Genomic DNA, 22855 nt, shown 5'->3' with positions numbered 1-22855 from the left:
CTGCGCATGTTTAAGTCATCACTACATACGACTACTGTTTTGAATAAAAGTGCTCCCTCTCACACAGCACAATGGGGTTTATGTCTGAGTTCAGAGCTCCAGGACAGTTAGCGATCACATTAGATGTGTCCTGTGTCCAACCTTTACCCTGCCTGAGCCCATCTCTTCAGGGGGGGCACCGGTACAGGTCAGGGGTTAAACGTGCTCGGGCCCAGTATGGATCACATAGTGTGAGTACACCCTAAGACATGATGGCTTCTGATCCCTGCTAGGGCTGATTTAATATATAAAATATTGATATTATGATTTCTACACAGTAACAAAGAAGAGTATAAAATGTCCTCCATGTTCCCCCAAGTAAAGACCAAATCTTCAGGTAATCCAGCTTCCTCAGTCTCACAGTGGTGTGAAGAGCTGAAAGTGGACATTCAGGAAACATTTCTCTGAGGCAGAGCTGCTCTGGATGCACAAATAATCTCACTGGCTGAACTGAACTTTGGTAGACAGCCAATCTCTAAAAAGGGGATTCTCTGGCCCCGCCCACTGAAGTCCAACTCAACCAATGAGATTCTTTGCGTCTCCAGAGCAGAAATGTTTGAGGAACTAAAAGCACAATCAGCTTGATGTTGAGGAGAAGGGCTGTGCAGCAGAGAGGCTGTTTAGTTTCTTCATTCTACTGCAGTGGAAGAACATTGCTCATCTGCTGTCTGTCTGGCTTTAACAACTCCAAAGACATGTTGCTTTACCTCTTTTTACTTTGCTCTCACTTCATAGGTGAGTGTTGGAACACAGATGAAAGGCTCATTAACCTGCTGGATTAACCAGATATTTGGTCTACATTTCAGAACTAGAGGTTTCTCTGTGGAAGGGAACAACTTCCATGATAGAAACAGACATTTGGTTTATTGAATGAATCCAGAAAGTCAAGAACCTCCGTTGAGTCTCTTGATGTTAGAATCTCTTGCAGACTAACTGACATGAATGACTCATTTTGCAGCCCTGGGTTCCATGAACAGCATAACGCCAGAAAGTCCTGAAGAACATGTTGCAGAGTGAGGAAACATCAACCTGACCTGTAAATATGAGGGTGCTATCTACAGTATCCAGTGGTACCGACAATACCAGAGATCCAGACCAGAGTTCCTGCTCTCCATCACAGAGAGTGGATCGATTCATCCAACTGGTTCAGTTTTCTCAGCTCACATTAATAAAGAAGAGAAACGTGTGAATCTGCAGATCATCTCAGCTAAAGTGACAGACTCTGCTGTGTACTACTGTGCTCTGCGGCCCACAGTGACAGGAAACACCAAAACTCTGTACAAAAACCTTTGGAGCAAAGACAACAGAATACTCCACAACGTCCACTAGAGGGAGTCACACACTGTTAAACTTCAGTGTGATGATGAAGTCTTAAATTACTTATATTCTACATGAATCAATGAAATATTTGTAATATCTTATAGGTATAAAACATTTTAACAACACTTAGCAGGAAGCCTTTCATTAGGAGGGGATGTCTCTGAATGATCTTCCTCGAGGGTTTTTCAATCATGATTTTTAAACCTATAGGCAAAGGGAACATACAGAGATAATATCTTTGTGTCACAGTAAGTTCAAGTGGGCAAAGAGGAACACGAGGGAGTGGACCAGACCCAGAACCAGAGGCAGGTTCAGTTTTATGGTTTTCAAAATAAAAGAGTACACTGACTTACAGCAAGCTGAGGCAGGCCAAGGTCCACACAGGCAGACACATAGCAAACACATCCAAAGGAAGCAGCAATAAACCAAATCTAAACGGTCTAATACATCAGGCCAAAAATCCAAAACACAGGAAAACACTGGGAAATGGCTAGAAAGCTTGACATATAGACAAAGACAAGGCAGGCGCACAGACTAAACACACAAGTGAGGGGAGATTAAGGAGACACAGGTGAAACTAATTAGGACAGGGCAGCCAATCAAACGGGCGGGAAAACACGAGGGCAGGAAATAAAGTAAGACAAGACACAGGAGATACAACATAAAATAGAAAATAACAACATCAAAACCCAAAACCATGACACCATGTCAATAATATGGAGTCTTAAAACACATTGTGATTGGTTTATGGAATAGACGATAACTGACTGATGAACTCAGCATCCGGCTGTGAGCTCTATTTTCTTTAAGTTAATCACAAGTGCTTTCACTTTGGCTGACTTATAAAAAAGAAAATCAGAAAGAAAGAAAAGCATAATTGCAGAGAATTAAGAACACCAGTAATATAAATATGTCTCGGTAACACTTTATTTGAAGGTGCTTGTAATAAGCAGTAATTAACAGTTAATAAGCAGTAATTAAAAAATAATCAAACACTTTATAAAGATGTTTATAACACAAATAAGTGTTAACTAAAGCACAATTAACTCATTTATTATTGATAAGACACTCTTAATATTTATAGGCAGCTTATGAAATACATTTTTATTAACATTGACACTTAACTTTAGCATGCAGCTCTAAAATAAGGCATGTAGTTTAAAATAAGGCATGTAGTTTAAGCTAACATTAGCATGCAGCTATAAAATAAGGCATGGATTTTAAGCTAACTTTAGCATGCAGCTATAAAATAAGGTATGTAGTTTAAGCTAACTTTAGCATGCAGCTATAAAATAAGGTATGTAGTTTAAAATAAGGCATGTAGTTTAAGCTAACATTAGCATGCAGCTATAAAATAAGGCATGTAGTTTAAGCTAACATTAGCATGCAGCTATAAAATAAGGCACGTAGTTTAAAATAAGGCATGTAGATTAAAATAAGGCATGTAGTTTAAGCTAACATTAGCATGCAGCTCTAAAATAAGGTATGTAGTTTAAAATAAGGCATGTAGTTTAAGCTAACATTAGCATGCAGCTATAAAATAAGGCATGGATTTTAAGCTAACTTTAGCATGCAGCTATAAAATAAGGTATGTAGTTTAAGCTAACTTTAGCATGCAGCTATAAAATAAGGTATGTAGTTTAAAATAAGGCATGTAGTTTAAGCTAACATTAGCATGCAGCTATAAAATAAGGCATGTAGTTTAAGCTAACATTAGCATGCAGCTATAAAATAAGGCACGTAGTTTAAAATAAGGCATGTAGATTAAAATAAGGCATGTAGTTTAAGCTAACATTAGCATGCAGCTATAAAATAAGGTATGTAGTTTAAAATAAGGCATGTAGATTAAAATAAGGCATGTAGTTTAAGCTAACATTAGCATGCAGCTATGAAATAAGGCATGTAGATTAAAATAAGGCATGTAGTTTAAAATAAGGCATGTAGTTTAAGCTAACATTAGCATCAAGATATAAAATAAGGCATGTAGTTTAAAATAAGGCATGTAGATTAAAATAAGGCATGCCATTTAAGCTAACGTTAGCATGCAGCTATAAAATAAGGCATGTAGTTTAAGCTAACATTAGCATGCAGCTATAAAATAAGGCACATAGTTTAAAATAAGGCATGTAGATTAAAATAAGGCATGTAGTTTAAGCTAACATTAGCATGCAGCTATAAAATAAGGTATGTAGTTTAAAATAAGGCATGTAGATTAAAATAAGGCATGTAGTTTAAGCTAACATTAGCATGCAGATATAAAATAAGGCATGTCGTGTAAGCTAACTTTAGCACTTGGATTTTTAGAACAGCTTGAATAATATCTTAGGGTGTTTTCTCTCAACCTGGACATTAGAAATTGGTCCAAGAGATGGCTGCAGTGGCAGCGTGAAACAAGCTACAATGTAACATTAATATGCCGCTGCACACCTTCAGTTTCCATCCATAACGTGCTTGTTTTGCCACTGACACGCTCAGATAATTATTCTTAGTGTCTGACAACATTATGGAAAGGATCCCAGCTGAGGTCAAGCTTTTGTTAAAGAGTAAGATCCGTTTTGTTTTAACATGAAACATCCCTGAAAATCGCCAAACCCACCAGACTCTATTCAAATTAACTGTCATTTTATTGTCATAAAATACACATTTAAAGTCGACAGGAACAAGATAAAACCTTCACAAACCATCTTAGTTGTCTAAGAAAATAAGAAATGTACTGAAGTATAAAGGGTAGCTGTATTAGGAGTGCAAATTACAATGTGATGTCCAATCTCGCATTCATGAGGTATATATATAACTTATAGCTCTAATAAAGGCCTATAATTGTCTTATAAGCAATAATTAATCAATTAATAGTTTATTAGGCTTTAATTAACACTTATATTGTTGTCTATAAGCATCCTATAAGGTCTTATAAGTGTCTTATTAACTGTTAATTACTGCCTATTACAAGCACCTTAAAATAAAGTGTTACCTACGTCTCATTTACAGAAAATAAAGCAAAAACTTTCACATCCTGTAGAATTTACTGGTAAGGTAGGAAGTGGAACAGAGAGAAGTGAAAATCCAGAGCTGCGAGGAGACGGAGAGATTGAGGGAGGAGCTAAGCTGTTAGTGAACTATAGAAGAGAGAGGAACTTCCATATTCAGCAGAGTTCAATACACAAAGCAGAAACATTCCCTTTATTCAACATGCTGTCATTGGACTATTATGTACTTTCTCTACTGTTACTATCCATTCTAACAGGTACGTGAGATTATGCATTAAGTTTAATTTCAACAACATCTGAATGTGAATGATTTGTCTTTTAAAACATGAAGTTATCTCTTCCTTCAGGTGTCAGCTGTGAAGAACTCACTGCAGTCAGGAATGAAGAGTTTACTTTAGAAGGCAGCTCTGTTACTCTGTCCTACACATACTCTAAAAAAGCAACTGGTAGTGATCGATTCTTCTGGTATCTACAGCATCCAGGAAAACCACCAGAGTTCCTTATTTCACACTCAGGAACAGGACTACCAATATCAGATTCCGTCCCTAGAATATCTTTTAAAGTGAGTGATGATAAAACCCAAATGGATCTGCAGCTCTCCTCTGCTGCAGTGACAGACTCTGCTGTGTACTACTGTGCTGTGAAGCCCACAGCGACAGGAAACACCAAAACTCTGTACAAAAACCTTTGGAGCAAAGACAACAGAATACTTCACAACGTCCACTAGAGGGAGTCACACACTGTTAAACTGCAATAGTCCAAGTGTGAAAAGATAAAGGACATAGCTGATTTTATTTTGGTAATATTTCTAAGGTGGAAGTAGCAGGATTAAATGTTACAACTAGATTTCTGGCTGGAGATTTTCAATTGGTTGGCAGTGGACCAATAAACGGTTGTTGTTTGCTTACTAGGTGATCAGGGCCAAATATTATTATTTCTGTCTTGTTTGAGTTGAGCTGCAGAAAGTAACAAGTCATCCATTTCGCAATAACAAACAAGCACTCCATTACATTGACAGCTAATGTTATCTGGCTAAAAGGACAAGTAAACATGTGTATCATCAGCGTAGCAGTGATAAGAGACTCTTAAAATAACTGATAATTTTTCCTAATGGAAGCATATAAAAGGAAAACAAAATGGGACCAAGAATAGATCCCTGAGCCACCCCACACTTCAGCAGAGGGTAAGATGAAACATAAGTACCAATGGAGACAGGAAATTCAATTATTTGATCAATAGTGTTAAGCGAATTACTAAGGTTGAGCAACAATAAAACATGTGACTCCCCAGCATCGGCATCAGTAAATCGTATGTAACCATAATGAGGGCGGTTTCTGTAATGTGAAGTTTGTGAAACCCAGTCTAACACAGCTAAGAGTTGAGTTAGCACCATCAAGAACTTAGGATATGAAAGCAAGCTTAGAAATGGGTCTATAGTTCTGTGGAAGCGATTAATCAAGGTTATGCTTTTTCAATAAAGGCAGAAGGCTGGCTTGCTTAAAATAATTAGGGATGCGGCAGGAAGAAAGGGAACAATTAATAACATGGGGTAAGCAAAGGCCGATTTCCACTATAACCTTTGTTAGGAGGGATGTGGCTAAGATATCAAGAGGGCTTGAAGAGAAAAGCATGTGAGAGACAGGATCGATGAGCTCAGGAAAAGAAATTAGCTGAAAATTGCTGAGCAGTTCAGGACAGGCAGGATAATAAGAAATATCAGCAACAACAGTGGTAGTAGGTGTTAGACCTAATGTCAGTGATTTTCTACTTAGAAAAAGATAATAAAACCGTTGACAGTCAGCATTTGAAGAGGCTGGTAAGGCAGGGGGAGCAGAGTTGATGAGTCTGTCTAATGGTTTTAAACTGGAATCTAGGATTATTCTGGTTACTGGTGATGAGATTACTGAAATAGTTGGCTCTTGCAGCTTTTAATGTCGTGTAAAAATTCAAGACTTGGGCCAGATAAGAAAGCTTGAACTTTTACCAACATTTTTATTATCAACAAAAACAGACACCAATTAGAATACAACAGTTCCACCGGAGTGTGTCAGAGATCGGTGCAAAATAGAGTCCCATTCTGTTACCAGAACAGAGACCCGAGTCGACATGAAAACCATGTAACAACTGACTTTCACCTCCTTTTGGACCTCCTTTTATAGCTCTGTTTCTTGGCTTTACATCATCTTTTGGCTCTCTTTCCTACTGCACCTGAATCTGGGAAAGTCCAAGATTTTCACGTGCCCAAGTATTTGGTGGGAAAGTCCCTGACTGCCTGCTCCTCCTCTCTGTGTCCTCTGCATGAACTCTGCTTGATCATGCCATTTCTTCCATAACCTGACTTTTGTGGAATAAACTGGTGTTGTTTGTGCTCTGTGCTAGAAACAGGACATTCTTACTGTGATGGACTATATTGATGTATGTTTTGTTATACAATTTGCACAAAATCTGCTTCTATATTTTACTTTGCAGGTATTTTTGATGCTGCCTCACTGTGCTCCCTCCCTTTTCTCCCAAAGCACACGAACTTGCTCACACACACACACACATGTGCCTGGGCAGTTAGATACAGAAAGGAGCACACACACTCAGAGCTGTAGAGTTTTAACACTGTGATCCTAATTTTACACTATAAAATAACACTTTAAATGATGACAATGTAGAACACCATTGCTCTAGTAATAAATGATAACAATTTAGGCTATAATGCTCCAAAATAATTCACAACACTTTCAATTGTTTGGTATTTGTATATGAAGGACCTTTTGACTTCTTACAACAGACATGCAATTTAGTCTTAGGCAGCATGGATACAAAGGTGAGGAGAAACAAGACAATAGAATCTATACTCAGATGAAGAGTAAAGACTAAATCTAATGTGTGGCCACGGTTATGAGTTGGACCAGACACATGCTGGACGAAATTAAATGAATGACATATTTAAAGAATCTGTAGCAAAAGTTGATTGAAAAATTAATTTACATACTAAAATCTTCAGCAATAACTTCAAACAACAGAAGATAAAAGTTCAGAAAATATATGTGCAAATCTGTTATTTTAACCAGGTAGGCAATAGATCATAAGGCAACACAGGTACAGCATCAGAAGTAGATACTAGTAAGTAGAATATCGTCTGTGTAAAGATTGACCTCAGTCAGGACCTTCACATGTTCTGCAAAGAGACAGTCAGTGTTACCTTATCAGCTACTTGTTAACTGATGGAAATTATGTCATTTAGTGAATAACAGCACTACAGCAGAGACAAACACACTATTTGTCAAAGTTGTGAGAGGAAGGAGGGAGGGATTAAGGGAGGAGCAAAACTGGGACTCAAGGACAGAAAAGACACAAACTTGTCAAACAGTGGTGTTTGATCCAAAACCAGACAGAGATCTTTCTCTTTAAGATGCTGTCAGTGAAGTTCAGTCTGTTTGTGACTTTGTTTCTGCTCTCAATAAGAGGTAGGTGAGATCATCAACATTAAGAGAGCTTCACTGATAGAAACCTTTAGATTGTAAAGTTACAGAGTTATCTCTTCCTTCAGGTGTCAGCTGTGAAGAACTCATTCCAGTCAGGAATGAAGAGTTCACTTTAGAAGGCAGCTCTGTTACTCTGTCCTACAAATACTCTAAACAAGCAACTGTTGGAGATCATTTTTTCTGGTATCGACAACATCCAGGAAAACCACCAGAGTTCCTCATCTTTCATCTGGAATCAGGACAAATACTAAGAAATGCAACATCTGGAGTGCAGATTACAGTGGAGCAAGAACAAATTGATCTGCAGATCTCCTCTGCTGCAGTGACAGACTCTGCTGTGTACTACTGTGCTGTGAGGCCCACAGTGACAGGAAACACCAAAACTCTGTACAAAAACCTGACAGCTCCTCTGAAGATTTACTCACTGCAGCTCCTCCTTTTACTGAACAGCAGCGCCACCAAGTGGACACTGACAACACAATCTAATGACAAGTTACAACATTACTCCTGTTATTAATAAAACACAGTTAATCCAGATCATGGTGTTTAATTGAGGCTATTTCTGTACAGTAAGGCACTCCACAAGGAAGTCTTCTTCTACACAGAATGCTTTGGTATCACTGATGATGAGACAAACTAAAATGATTACAGACCCATGTTGATGAATTAACTATTCCAGGGTGAAAAGTGGTTAAAGAGACTTTGTTGTAACAGAAAGTTCACATGTTAAAGCTCCTCATTATGAGCTGCTCTGGATAAGAGCATCAGCTAAACAGCTGAGATGTAAATGAGATGTAAATGTTGAGAGTTCCTCAACAGATGATGAAGAGGAAGGGCCAATGATGTGAAGGCCCAGATCCATCAGAGTATCAATGTTCTTCCTCTCTCTCCTCCCCTCTCACTGCAGACATGAACCACTGGCTGAGAAACATCCTGATTCTGACTCTCTGGCTAGGTAACTCTTTAAACCTACTGATTGTTCTCCTTTAATCAATCATCTTTATTGATCCATCTCTTCCTCTGCATGTTCTCTTCTTCCCCAGAGTGTAAAGGAGAAGACAGAGTGACCCAGCCAGCAGGAGATGTCATTGCTGCTGAAGGAGACACAGTTACACTTGGCTGTACTTTTGAGACGAGTTATCCAGGTCCAACTTTGTTCTGGTACAAACAAAGATGGAAACAACAGCCCCAAATTCATGTTGAGTCGCATGCAACAGAACGATGTGAAAACAGAGGATAAGTTTAAGGAGAGGTTTTCATCAACAGTTGATTCCACCTCAAAATCACTTCCTCTGAAGATCCAGAAGCTTCAGCTGTCTGACTCTGCTGTGTACTACTGTGCTCTGCAGCCCACAGTGACAGGAAACACCAAAACTCTGTACAAAAACCTTTGGAGCAAAGACAACAGAATACTCCACAACGTCCACTAGAGGGAGTCACACACTGTTAAACTTCAGTGTGATGATGAAGTCTGGATTTGTTTCAACTTGAACAAATGTATGCAATACTGTCAATATACTGTATGTACTGTTATACTTCAGTATTGGAGAAAAGCATGTTCACAGTTTGAATGAAACATGTCTATAAACTGGTTGGCATCACAGACTCAGGTTCTCATTGCTTTTGTTCTCGTCTTTATAAAAGTTTCTCTGTTGTTCTCTCAGGCTGTGATTTCTTGTGGTGTACCACAGGGTTCAATCCTGGGGCTTCTCATTTTCTATCTACATGTTGCCTTCAGATCAAATTATTTTTAAAACACATCAGTTTCCATTGTTTTGCCAACAATATTGAATTATAGTTCCCATTAAAATCCAGCAATCATGGCAGCTGGTTTTATTCATGTGAAGTTCTGGTGTTCCAGACCTTCCTACAACTGAGTGAGTCTAGAAATTTTACGATTATTTTTGCCCCTTCAGCTGAAGGGAATAATCTTATATTCCAATTGGCTACAATTGCATTAAATCTCAATCCACCCAGCAGTGATGTCCAAACCAACAATACAGTATCTGAAATACAAGAATTAATGTCACGATTGATGGTGGGGCAGGTTGGTGGACCCAAATGCAGGACACAGAGCAAGCGAGTGCAGTTCAAAGAAGGTTTAATTAAAACCGAGCACACTTACAACGGAGTGGCTGAATCCAGAATCCAAAAACAACAGAGTCCAAATAAACAGGTGATCCAACAGAAATCCAAATCCACAGAAACAGGGTGACACGACGAGCAGGGCAGGTAAAACAATACAACACGAGACAGAGCGTCTACACACTACAATGACCGGACACAGACTGAGGAAACAAACAAGTATATACACACACACACACGGGGTAACGAGCTGGGAGGGAGCAACACAGGTGACCAGGATCAGGTTAACGAGGCAGGCAGAGAGACAGCAGGGAAACAGAGAGGCTCACCTGACAGGCAGACATGGGGCAAAATTAATAACCAACACAGACAGAACACGTTACAAATTACCAGACAAGAATCTAATTTCAGACAATAACAGAAACCCATGTAAACAGACACACACCGACCAACTATAACACAGGGATCATAGCAGACAAAACCTAAATGAGAAGACAGAACTAGAACACAGAGCAGACTAAACCAAAATGATGCAGAGAAAGAACTAGAAGCAAATACTACGACATGAACTAAAGCACAGGACTAGGAACAAAGACATGGAATAAAAACCCAGACTCCCCAACAAGACACACAGCCAGGACTGAAACCCAGACACAGAGGAACCAAAATCAAAGCACAGAGAAGGCACGGCCAAAATAATATAATTCAGACAAGCTCAGGACAGGATCGTGACAATTAACCAGGCAGCAGTAACAAAGATGTGTTCAATAATATACAGTATATAACTAAACTATTCACTTTAGATAGTTTAATAAAATTTGCAGACGCTTGCCTTGTTTTTAAGGTGTTACATGGGCTAGCCCCTCCCCCACTTAACCAGTTCATAAAGCAGAAGGATGGCAGAGGGGGGGTAACAAGGGCAGTTAGTAGAGGGGGCTGTATTGTACAGTACAGACGTAGTAAGTTTGGACAGACGGCATTCTCAGTTACAGCTACCCGTTACTGGAATAGTTCACTAGGGGGTGGTGATGGAGCTTAACCCCTCGTTGCTCCAGAGGAGTGCGACCTCTGACATGTAGAGCAATTGGAAGTTGTTCAAATTACGGGGGGTCTGACCCCCCTAGTTAAGACTTGGACCCTCCCAAAAGAGGCAAAACCAGCAGTTCAGGGGGGTCTTTCTTACCTGTATTTGTAAATATTACAATACATTTCCCATACTCGTGCCTTATATTCAAAAAAGTCTTGAAAGACGATTTCAGACACCCCTAAAATGGACCGTACCATTTCCTAACATCGACGTTAGTTAAATGTCTTGTCCGCCTGCATCACTTGTAACGCAGCTGCTCCATTCCGGTGCATCACACGCTAATGCACTGAAAAAAAAAAATCCTTTGGATTTACTCGATTTTAATGTGTACATCGGTCCCACATGATCAGAATGTGGCTAACATAATTTTCCTGTTTTTCCTCAATGAATTATTGCTTGTCAAACCAAAATTATTAATTCATATTAGACAGTTTAAAAGAATCATGTTGACTCAACATTACTTACGTTACTATAATGCCATCATATTGTGTAATGTTAATGTAAATCCATGATGTCCAGGGTACCTGATTATCAATTGTAACTCCAACTTGATTTCTTAATGCTTATGTTACTCAATGAAATTACCTTGAAGGTACATAATTCCTTTATGTCCTAGGTATCTGAGATAGGTCTGTAAATCTTACTTGATTTGGTAAAGTTTATTCTATCTAAATGTATTGCAGGCATCGGTTCGTGTGCGCAGATATTTGCATTGACAAAAAAGGCTGACTCAGAGTTTTGCACTAAACGTTCGTTATATTGAACAATACAAACTTTATCCAAAAAGAGGACTGCAGTTGTGTTTGCGGATTTCAACTGTTACAAGTTGTGCATTCCTAGGAGCAAATACAAAACATCAATAAAACGTTTCCCTTAACTAAACCAAATGTCTTGTGTTAAAATGTTGCTGGCACTGAAGGGCCTATTTTTTAGAGCCTTTCTTAGAAAGTTTACTCCCACACCTGCATACCCCATTTTCACTGTAGGTAGCAGTATTAATTTACAACAAACAAAGTAATCAGTTCTTCCTGAAGAACACATCTAAACCTTGTATTCACAGTTGTCAGAGGATTCAAAGCAACATACAATATATTGCTAAAGTTTTTAAGGGGACTCCAAGCAGCAAATGGAATTAACATTTTTAACAGTCAACAAGAGTAAATGATAAGGCAGTGCAAATGGTATAAGATGCCTTTGACAACAATTGAAATGTCTTGTGTCCTCATGTTGCAGGCAGTGTAGTCTCTGACGTGCCTGTTTTTTTAGAGCCAGTGCTTTATTAGACAGTTTACATCCGACCCTGCATACACCATTTTTACTGTGCTAACAGTATATCTTTATGAAAAAAGTAAACATCAACACTTCGTAAACATTTGTTTTTAACTAAGGAACAAATATATAGATCTCTTAACCTTGTATACGGAGTTGTGAGAGTATTCAAAGCATCAAATACAATATATTGCAGAGGTTTAAGGTGACTCAGACCAGTAAATGAAAATGTTAACAACCCATTTTTAAACAGTAATCAAGAGAAAATATAAAGCAGTCCAAATGGTATAAGAATACCAAAGTTGTCTTTGATGACAATTCAAATGTCTTGTGGTCTAATGTTGCTGGCAGTGTATCCTGACCCTTTTACTGAAAGAGCCGGTTTTTTAGAGCCAGTGCTTTGTTAGAAAGTTTACTTCCATCCAGTTCCATGAAAATCTTTTGGACTACCTCGAAGGTGTACCGGAGGTCAGCAGGGTAACTCAGGTTTAAGGCATAAATCTGTCCGAACAGCATAGCAACAGCTAATGCTAACGTATCCAGATCTTGCAACACCTTCATGCCTTCAAGGACGACTCCAATGTCCTCTGGTTCATCACTTGAAGCATGTTCTTTAAGAACAAAAATCCCAACAACGGTGTCTTCAAGAGCCTCATTGATGGCGTCTTTATCCATGGCCTGTACCAAAAAGACAAAAGTAAATGACCCATTAACAAGCGCAATTGAGAAAATGATAAATAAATATGAAACTGGATTAGGGTTAAAATGTTGGATTTATTTCACAGACACTTAGATATAATAGCTTCTTTTCACATTTTTATTTACAGCATTATATGTTGAAATTTCAATATCATAATCGGCTATACATTAACTCATTGGGAGAAAACTGGCAGTTCTGTGTAAAATGAGATGTTGAGCTCCCCCATATTGCCAAAATGGCGTGATCCTACTTTTACAAGATTCGACTGTGAGAATCAGGCTACACCCATCGACTATTTGGGGTCAGCCCTATAGGCAACATTTTTTTTTTCTTTAGAATACACAAAATTAGTCTGCTGTGCAGAGCAGGGGGAACCGGAGGTGAGAGTCCAGAGGGTTGATTGGCTGAGCCGCTCCCTTGGAGGGCAAAAAAAGTTATTTCTTGCTGCTTGCCAACCGGATAGCAAGTGATACACTGTTACTATGGGTTTTTTACTTTTGCATTGCCAAAATGCTGGATGATAGTTGTACTTTCTGATGCACTAATCGAGAAAGAGAAAAGCCTGAGCTGTGTTAGGTGAGGGATTCCCCACAAGGCAAACGTAAACATTACGACAGTCGAGCAGCAGGGCGCTTTTTGACGATAGAAATGCGGATCGGATGCTGTAACATGGATCGGAAGTGCCGACACTTGCAGTTTGTGTTCATATCTTTCTTTTTCTTAAATTGAGAGGTGATCCAAATAAATGTAAATGCTTTTGCGGCGTCTCTACAGGGGAGTTGCGGCGTGATTCGTTGTGTTGGTTTGTTGTTTTGCCCCCAGGTACCGCAAATGTCATGTGACTGAAAACTATGAATAGGCCTTGTACAACTATTTAAATGTGTTCATTATATTGTTTGTTGTAGCCTACAGTTTCCTGATTAATTTTAAAATGTAGGCTATTTGACATTTTTGATCTTTAATTAAATAAAGCAATTAGAGTCTATAGTCATGTCTCAATTTTGTTAGATTGACCAGTAACCAAGAAACATTGTATTGATTTTATAATGGTATAAAACTAAAAACGTAATACATCAAAATAATAAATACATTCTCTCAATCAATTAATAATTCCAGCTCAAATGATCAAGGAGAAGGACAATAGAAGATAAGAGAAAAAGTAAGCACCAGTTCATGTACATACCACATATTCCCGCACAAGGTTTTCTGGATCTTCACCCATGTAGATACAGACTCCCTTAATGATACACTCTCGTCCGGTGTCTACATCATCACACTGAAAGGAAACGTACTTAGTGTCTTCATGCAGCTCTTCTGCTTTATTTTAAAGTCAACTACTGCTGTAAACTGTCATAAGAGTACATATTTCTCTGAGAACATAACACCTTACACATTATGGTACAAGCCTTTCTGTGAGCTCTAAATCATACAGGAAGTAGATTGGCAGGAAAGAGGAGGTAGAGAAAACTATGAAGATAAATAAGTAAATTAGAGGTGCTCGGATCAGGGTTTTTTGGGCCGATCACGATCACCGAAAGCAGTATCGTCATCCGTTACCGAACACCGGGTCTATTTGAAGCCTTTTATTTATCATGTAGCATTATACAGTAGGATGAAACGATTACCGGTTTAACGATAAACCATGGTAAAATTCCCGCCGGTTATTATTACCAAACACATTTTAATTACCATGATAACTGGGTTCGGTTACCGCACTATTATAAACTCACAGCAAACACTGTCCAGCATCAAAGTAAGCGACGGTCTCCCGGAAGCAGGTGCGCATGTGCAGAACGCAACGTGGATTTGTTTGGGTCAATGACAACACGGCAGAAGACAACACTGAGGAGATTTTTCAGTCACTCTGAAGTCTGGTCATAGTTTAGTTTTTATGAGAGTGCTGAGGGAAACTTGATTGAAGCAAATGAGCTTATAGTGAAGCAGGGTGAGTTAACTTTTAGCTTTGGTTTGTCTGTCTGACTTGCTAACAGCTTGTAAACTGAAGCTCTCAGTGTTGCTGCTCTTGTAAAAACGCTACACGTTGTTCTGTTGCTGTGTGCGTCGGGTGTCAGCAGACTTTATTCGTCAACTGCATATGATAAACACATTACAGAGTTCAGTCAACTAACCAGCATATCTCATTCATTTTAAATCCAGTCAAATTAGTTGTAAAAGTGTCAGGAGAAACGCTGCAGACTGCTCTGTATTTATGTCATTTGTTGTCTTCTAAAGACTCACTGCATTATCTATAGAATATAAAATCTTGATAATGCACACTTAGATGGTTTTCATATGTTTAAAAAAAAAAAAGGTATTGGCTGTTATTTTATTGTTTATGCAAACAAAATGTTACTTTTATTTGTAGTTTTCAATATAAATCTTATTGAAATGGTTTCGGTGTGTGTATCAGTACATTGTGATCTTTTTCAGAACATTTTTACAACAATGTGATAATACTGATAACCGTGATCATTTTGGTCACTATAATTGTGATCTGAAATTTTCATACCGTTTCATCCCTATTATACAGTATACTGTGTATTTATCATCTGTTAAGTATCATGAAATGACAACTGTTTTTTATTGCCAGGAAACATGGGCAACAAATGCCACTCCCTCTCTCTTAGAGACTTAAACCATAGCAGCCTTTGCCTGGTTACTGCAAACATTTTTTTAGCTTAACAAATATAGCTTTCCTGTGAAATAAACTACAAAAACAGAACAAACAGCATCTTTATAAATTTACTTCAACTATAAAAACTGCAACAAAAAGGCTGTAGCCAAAATATTTAGGAGATAAAGGAGCACAGGCATCATGAGTCGATGATAAACTCTGAAACAGCTGCTTTTTGTTCTGGAAAGCTCAGGCAGGTTCTGTGGGTTTTAGGGGGTAGAGAGAGGAGTAGAGAGGGAGAGTGGGCTACAGAGAGGAGTCATAACTGTCACTATTGGGATTTGAAAATAAGGGAAATTTAACTAAATAAAATGTTAATTCCATATTATACTGTTAGTACTTATAGTTACTATATTCATTATAATTTGGTTTACCACTAGCATAGGCCTAATATTATTTCAGTGGCTTGTTTTCATTAATTAAATCCTTGTGCAAGAAGCACAGTCTACATCTAATGTTTTACATAGGCCTACTGCCACTGGCTTTACCAGAGAGTAACACTTAAAATTTTATTTTATTTTATAAAGGTTAAAAATATGGGAGATTTATAGGAAAACATTTAACGGGAGGATACCGGCTGAGAACAGAAAAAAAAAAAAAAAAAAAAAAAAAAAGGAGAATCCCAGGGAAAACGGGAGAGTTGACATGACACGAGAGAGGAGTAATGTGAGGCTACATCCACACTACCACGTTTTTTAAAGACAGTTAACGATATACAATCGAATAAGATTTTTTTACTTTTTGCTTTGCATGACTGATAAGACCGAATCAGAAAGCCAAATGTGAGTGTCTGTGTGAGTGTTTTTAAAGTCCTCTATTTTTGCCCACGGGGTCAGCACGTTTTCAAACTTCTCCGTTTTAGGTCTTCGGATTTGCCGGTTTATCTGGACTTGAGGCGGAAATGTAGCAAAAGCTCCCCGTTTAAGACAATTAAACTCTGGTAGCGGGCAGGCATGTGTGTGTGAGATGAGCACGACCGCAACAGTTTCACATGATCCTCCTGCTTGTTGCTCCGCTTGTCTGATTGCTGCTCAACTCTCATTGTAAATGATTATCTGGAGCACATCACTCGCTTCCTGTCTGAAAAGGACTTTGGTGCTAGCTAGCTTTGAAAACTGCTTAGACTGTGTAGTGAAACCATTTTAGCTGCCGTTGAAAATTTGTCTGGCAGGTATTGCATCATCTGATAGGCTTTTCTGATCTGCCTTTTTAGAGACCACCGATCAAACTAGTTAAAGCAATTATCGGCCGATAACGCTTGGTGAACGATCGATCGAAGAACCCTTAAAGTAAATAGAAGAAAGGTTAAAACTGAGACAACAAGATGCACAAATAGCAAAGGAGAAAGATGAAAAGAAATGCACTTACAGCTTACTAGGCTTTCTGTACAATTTGAATGCCAATAAATTATGTGGCAACTAAAACATTCTACCTTTCTTCCAAATGTCTTAATGTTTTTCAAAAAGCAATCAAATTCCTAATGTTTAAGTTTTCCCATGACTGTGGGAGCCCTGTACCACTTACATCTGCCATTTGTGCAATGATTCTTTGTAGCCTTTTCCCTAGCTGTCCTCCTCTGTTTTGGAACAGCCTCATCAGGTTGTCAGAGTGGAGATCCAGCTGAGACAGGAACTTGGATTGAAGTGGGACGGTGGGATTCTCTTGAATTCAGCGTTGATCTGAAAACGGGTAATAAGCACAAAGGAATCAGGTTCAAACGTAGACATCCAGGAGAAAGCCACTATCACACATTCAGCAGACCACTAGGAGGGAGATAAAGCACAGACAAATATATACAATCAGGTATATTAGCAGTGTACCAAGACTGTCCTTTTATCAACAGCAAATGCAAAATGAAAAACACAGCATGAAAAAGTCTTACCTCAGGACGTCAAATAGGGCAGGCCACCTCGCCATGAAATCCTCCACCATTGGTCCATCACAAACTACTTCATGTCTTCTGTGTCAAAAGTCTTTTCCATCTTGAGTTTCACAACCTCCCTGTTGTTCCTCTTCTTTACATCTAATAGTAGAGCTTTCTGCATGGCCTCAAGACTCTCCTCAGTTTCTGCTGTTGGGTATGTCGGGCAAAAATTCACCTCTGCTCTCTTTGCCTTTTTGACACCAAAGGCTGCACTGCATCTTCCTGCAGGTTTGTTTTTTAAAGAGTTCACTGTTACCTCTGGGCAACCCAGTTTTCTCAGGTGTGTGCGGTAGTTAGATATTTTAAACTGGTCTTCCATCCGCCACATCCACTGCAGGACCCCTTCTCAGTTAAACATGGATGTGTCTTGATAAGACTCTGGGCTACCTGTTCATCTCCTTATCACTGACATAAACTTTATACTGCACAATTTCCTCCACTAAACCATCAAGGATGGCTGACTTCAACTTGGGATCTGGAATCAGTACAGTGCCGTTTCGAATATAGGCTAAACTTGCCTGCTGAAGTTTTAATTCAGCATCATAGGAGAACTTAGGCACATGAAAAACAGCTGGCCAAGAAGACCGCGAGCTCGTCGACTCACTCGATGACAGTACATCTGTATCCACAGATTCAGCTGAGAGGGACGAAGAGTCACTTACAGAGGAAGACAAAGGGTTGAATGCTTGGGGTATTAGGACTGGAGAACCCATCTCATTATTATACGGCAAAGTTGGGGGCATTGCCATATCAATGACTCTAAGAGTACCTTTGTCTTCTGCTTCTGAAATTGAGGTAAGGTTGAGGAACTCATTTCCAAACAAGGAATCCATAAATTGAAGTCGAAAATTGCCCTGAAGTCCACACTGTTTCTTGACTTCAATCATAAGGTCATCAATGGATGCAGGGAGTCCATGGGAAAGAGTCAACCTCTGAGAGCTGCCATCAGTCAAGACGATCTTAAGGATCACAGGAGTCCCCATCTTCAAAGCTGTTTAAGGACACACAAATTAGACATCAGACATTCATACATTTTATATCTTAAATTCAGTGTTAAAAGCATACTTTTCCAATTTAAACAAATAGGAGAAATTAACAAATAGGAAGATAACCAAAATAATACTGGGTCACAGCTCTAATTTAGGTTTATATCGCAGAGTACAGTCTAGACCTGCTCTTTTATGAGCGCTATGAGAAACCGTTTTTATGATTTGGCACTATAAATAAAATTTAATACTTTAAAAAGATTAAAAAGACTATTTTAGACTGATTGTTGAATCACTTTTCCCCTGAAAAAACCATCACTGCAGTTCAGTATAAAGGTTATTACTGTAAATCTGGTCCACATCAGAGGTCAGTGTTAGGTAGGAATATGGTGGGTTGTTAAACTAGATGATTGTATGAACTGTAATTCTAAAAGTTTCCTTTAGGTTAGACAGCTACTACAATTCTAATCATGACTTTTCCACAAAGAAATGGTGACAGGTATGTCTAAAGATTTTATGGGTTTTCCCTCTGTGAGTCACTAATGTGAGCTGCCTCAGTTTCCCAGCATGTCAGTATAAAAGCAGGATTAGCTTCAGTGGTAAGCTTAAGAGTCTTAATATTAGAAATGCTACCTCTGATGCAGAAGAAATAAGTAAGACTGAACAAAATAAATTGAAAAGGTAATGTTGAAATGACCTAATAAATTAAAATTTTAGACTTTTGAAAGACTTATGACTTAATCATTATACAATAAAATTTCAGACATTTAAGGCTAAGGAACTGCAGACACCTGGAATAGAATTATGAAAAGGGTAGGTTAGAACAGTTACACACACACACACACACACACACACCTTGTTACTTTAAAAGTATGTGATAAAGGCAGGCAAAAGGTAAGAAGATGGTGCTGCACCATCCTCTAACCAATTTAATAAAGTAGACAAAGCAAATTGTCCTGTCCCCCCCAGTTGCTAGTGCACCTTTGATTTCAATATGCCTTTTCAAAGTCACCATGCGGGTTGCTCCAATCTTGTAGTCAACAAGCGGACAAGTATCAAGGAGTTCACTGAGTGCCATGACAGTGAATGTTCTTGTGGGTGCTTGGCTGAGTTCAAAGGCTCTATAATGCTCTCTGTACCAACCACATAGCTCTTTGACAATACAGAATATACTCTCATGTAAAATGCAGATTTGGTCAATTTCACTGAATTCAGGCATTCCACCCACTGCTCTGTGGGCCAGTATCATTCCCTTCCTATATGTTATACCCTTGGTTGTCACACACTGTGCAAGGTGAACCTCAGGTGTGTCAGAGAACTTTTTCCTGATGACTTGGGCTATCTCCTCTTTGAGTAAGTCTACTGGTAGAGTGGATATAGCAGAGACCTCTAGGTCAGACTTGCTCAGAAACGGAGCGCTCAGATGGTATGCAATCATCATCTGATGCTTTGAGGCTAATGAGAGTGGCACATTCTTGAAGCAGCTTGTGTGTCTGATAACCTGCTTAAAAAGCTATGCTTAGCCTCAAAGCGCATTGTCCACTGCCCAACAATTGGACCAAACAGCCTAATCATCTGGGGGTAGTGCTCCAAATAATGGTGTTTTGGAAGCAGCTTGATGTCAGGGAACAATTCTTTGTATCTCTGCCTGTGCTCAGTGATTTTACTTTCCAAAAAAGCCAGCGAGTCATCACTATGCACAGGGGCAACAATAAGCTCTGTAATGTCCTTCAGATCCATGAGAACAAGCCACGCAGGCTCATCTTCAGGTACAAGGGATCCAACCAAAAAAGGTAGAAGCGGAGCAAGCTCCAGTTTTCATGAGCATTTCCCCCCACCGATTTTGAGCTGGAAAAACTTTGTGACACTACATGAGGTTTGTTTGTCTTGTCAGCCCATTTGTAGGGAAACTTCAGAATGGCATTGTTTAGGTCTGCTAACGTGAAAAGCTTTCTTGATATAAGCACTGTTAAGCAATGAGCTAGCTCTACTGGGATTATACCCTCAAAAACATCATGGGCAAGATCAGGTGGGAGCCAAAGATGCATTAAAATGAGACAGATTTTTTGTAAAACGCATTCCTTTTTCACTCCACAAAAACCTGTACCTGTGTCTTGGGCTTGTTGACATGGGCCTGATGAAGCTCCTTTGTTCTCAGACTGAAAGCACCAGATGCAACAGAATGTAGCTGAATATCAGTACTCTTTCCTGTGCAAAATCTGCAACAGTATTCCACCGAAAAACTCTGCATAAATCCTGCAACGCTGTGTGCTCCCAGGTTGTCTGCCACTACACTGAGAACTGTACCTTTAACTGACTCACCTAACAACGGGACATAAACACCCAGCTCCTCCAGAGTTTTCAGATCTTTTGAAGAGGTTCAAAGATTTGATCATAACCGTAGGTTTTAACATCATCGGTTTTGCACAAAACTGACAGATAGATGACAATGATGAATGAGATCCCGGAGGCAAGTTAGCCAATACCCAATAAACAGCACAAAGCTTGTGTTTCTTTCGCGAGGTGCCAAGCGGGTTGCAGGTTTCAAAATCATCCACATAAAAATTAGGATGATCCTTGGCTTTTCTCCTGTGAGGAAACTATTTTCCCTAAATAGGGAACCATCTGTTGCTGACTTGAACTGATATGACACTCCAGAACATGTGCTCTCCTGTTTTTGATGGCCCTCGACAACTTCATCAATGATATCCTTTCTACAACAGCTGTTGTAAGGACTTCAATATCGGTACATATTGGAAACTGCGTTTGTTTTTAGCATCAAGAATATATTCCACTGGCTCTACAACACTGAAGTTCTCCTTATAATACTTCTTACGCTGATATGCGGTACTGAGAGGGCCACCTTTTTGTATTGACCTTTGAATAGGATTACCAGAACAAATTGCATTAACAGTTTCTCTAATTATATGTTCATCGACAGGGAGGTTTCTCTGATGAAAGATCTCACTCACATGTCACAAGATAATGGAACAGGTGCAGAAAAAGTCAAATGATGGAGTTCTCCTAAAACACATCAACAGCTGTGCTGGGCACATGGTCCAAATGCTCCAACTTCAGCAAAGCAGCTGCAAATCTTTGCTCTATGATCTTCTGCAAGTCCTCAGTTTGAGAGGGACTGTTTGAAGGAATGACCACATTTGACTGTTCGACGAACTCCTGAGTATTTTCCACCAATTCATTCACAGATGATATCCTGTACGTATAACTACTCCAGGTTTAAAATCAACCAAACTGTGAAGGCAGTGCTTTTGGTTTTTGTGTGTTTAAATGTGCAATAAATGTTTGTTTTAAAGTCGCAACCTAAAACATACAAATGACAGTCTCATTTCTTTTGAATGTGCATTTATAGAGCAAAATAATCCCTCTCTGATGCTAAATCACTACAAGCACAGAGTTGGCAATTGAATATTGCTTCCTCTTTGCAAGTGACCCCTGTGGATGAATTTTACTTTGGTGGACTATAAGGGCATTCCATGTCTTAAATGTGCATCGACAGTGCAGGTATGTACATGGAAAGCGAGAACTACGTCCAAAATGTGGATGCTTTAACTTGTAGTGATGCAAAAGATGGACCTACTTGACACCGTTTCTGTGCAACCCTTACAACTCCACATTCCCACCACCTAGCCCTGTAACATACATCAAGATCGTCATTAGTCACATCATTAAAGCTCCAATGAAATTCATATATAATCAAAAAGGTCCACTGCACTACCAAAATTCAAAACACACGATGAAAATTGCTATTACTTACAAATTGATTCATAGGCCTTTAAATAGGACTTTACTGTTTTTGGTTCTTGTTCGTAAAGTGAATTATGTGCAAAAAAGTGAAGTTTAAATTTTTCCAATAATCAACTGACAAAACATAATTGATACTTTCCATCTTTAACTGAAGCTCTACAGTTATTTTTGGAAATGTACTTCTAAGTCACAAAATCCAGATTTGGGGCTTAACAACACAAATATATAAATGACATCACTTACCACTATAAAGCCTTTGAGTATGCATTCTCTGCAAATAAAATGAAAGACCTATAAAAATATGTATAATCAGTGAGGTGAACACAAAAACAAATATAACAAAAGTCAGAGCAAGATGCAACAGATATTAACTTTTAACGTTAAGTATTTTCTGTAATACAGTGCAATTTTGGAAACAATAGCAAGCTGAAAATAATTAAATAACTGTTAACTTAACGATTTACGGACGGCTTTTCAGTGTGTTTAAGTTTAACAACAAAAGAGTGGATCAGGAAACTGAAATGATAACTTAACGTTACACAC

General features: G+C 38.8%; 2 protein-coding genes across 4 annotated transcripts; both read right to left on the bottom strand.

The window, feature by feature from the left end:
- Positions 1-11730: 11730 nt before the first annotated feature.
- Positions 11731-17287, bottom strand: LOC119902824 (the record flags this gene model as incomplete). The annotated part of the gene is given in 3 exon segments (XM_038719191.1): positions 11731-12941; positions 14147-14239; positions 17162-17287. Coding segments are annotated over 3 exon segments (531 nt in total), but the record flags the coding sequence as incomplete, so codon positions are not given.
- Positions 17288-17529: 242 nt separating this feature from the next.
- LOC119902823 lies at positions 17530-22753 on the bottom strand. Of its 3 annotated transcripts, XM_038719188.1 has the most exons (3): positions 22556-22752; positions 22146-22197; positions 17530-18552 (listed from the first exon to the last, which is right to left on the bottom strand). In XM_038719188.1, exons 2-3 carry the CDS (start codon positions 22180-22182, stop codon positions 17945-17947), a joined length of 645 nt encoding a protein of 214 aa, XP_038575116.1. In that variant the 5' UTR covers positions 22183-22197; positions 22556-22752; the 3' UTR covers positions 17530-17944. The 3 variants fall into 3 exon arrangements, with proteins under 3 accessions (XP_038575116.1, XP_038575117.1, XP_038575115.1); XM_038719189.1 differs by lacking the exon at positions 22146-22197 and having other exon boundaries at positions 22556-22753; XM_038719187.1 differs by lacking the exons at positions 22146-22197; positions 22556-22752 and adding an exon at positions 19529-20337.
- Between the last annotated feature and the right edge of the window lie 102 nt (positions 22754-22855).

The sequence above is a fragment of the Micropterus salmoides genome, unplaced genomic scaffold (genome assembly GCF_014851395.1).
Source record: "Micropterus salmoides isolate LMB-PRFRI ecotype aquatic unplaced genomic scaffold, ASM1485139v1 Ms_hic_scaffold_14, whole genome shotgun sequence".
NCBI lineage: Eukaryota > Metazoa > Chordata > Actinopteri > Centrarchiformes > Centrarchidae > Micropterus > Micropterus salmoides.
Note: the sequence above shows the minus strand (reverse complement) of the source record. Positions and strands in the feature narration are given on the sequence as shown.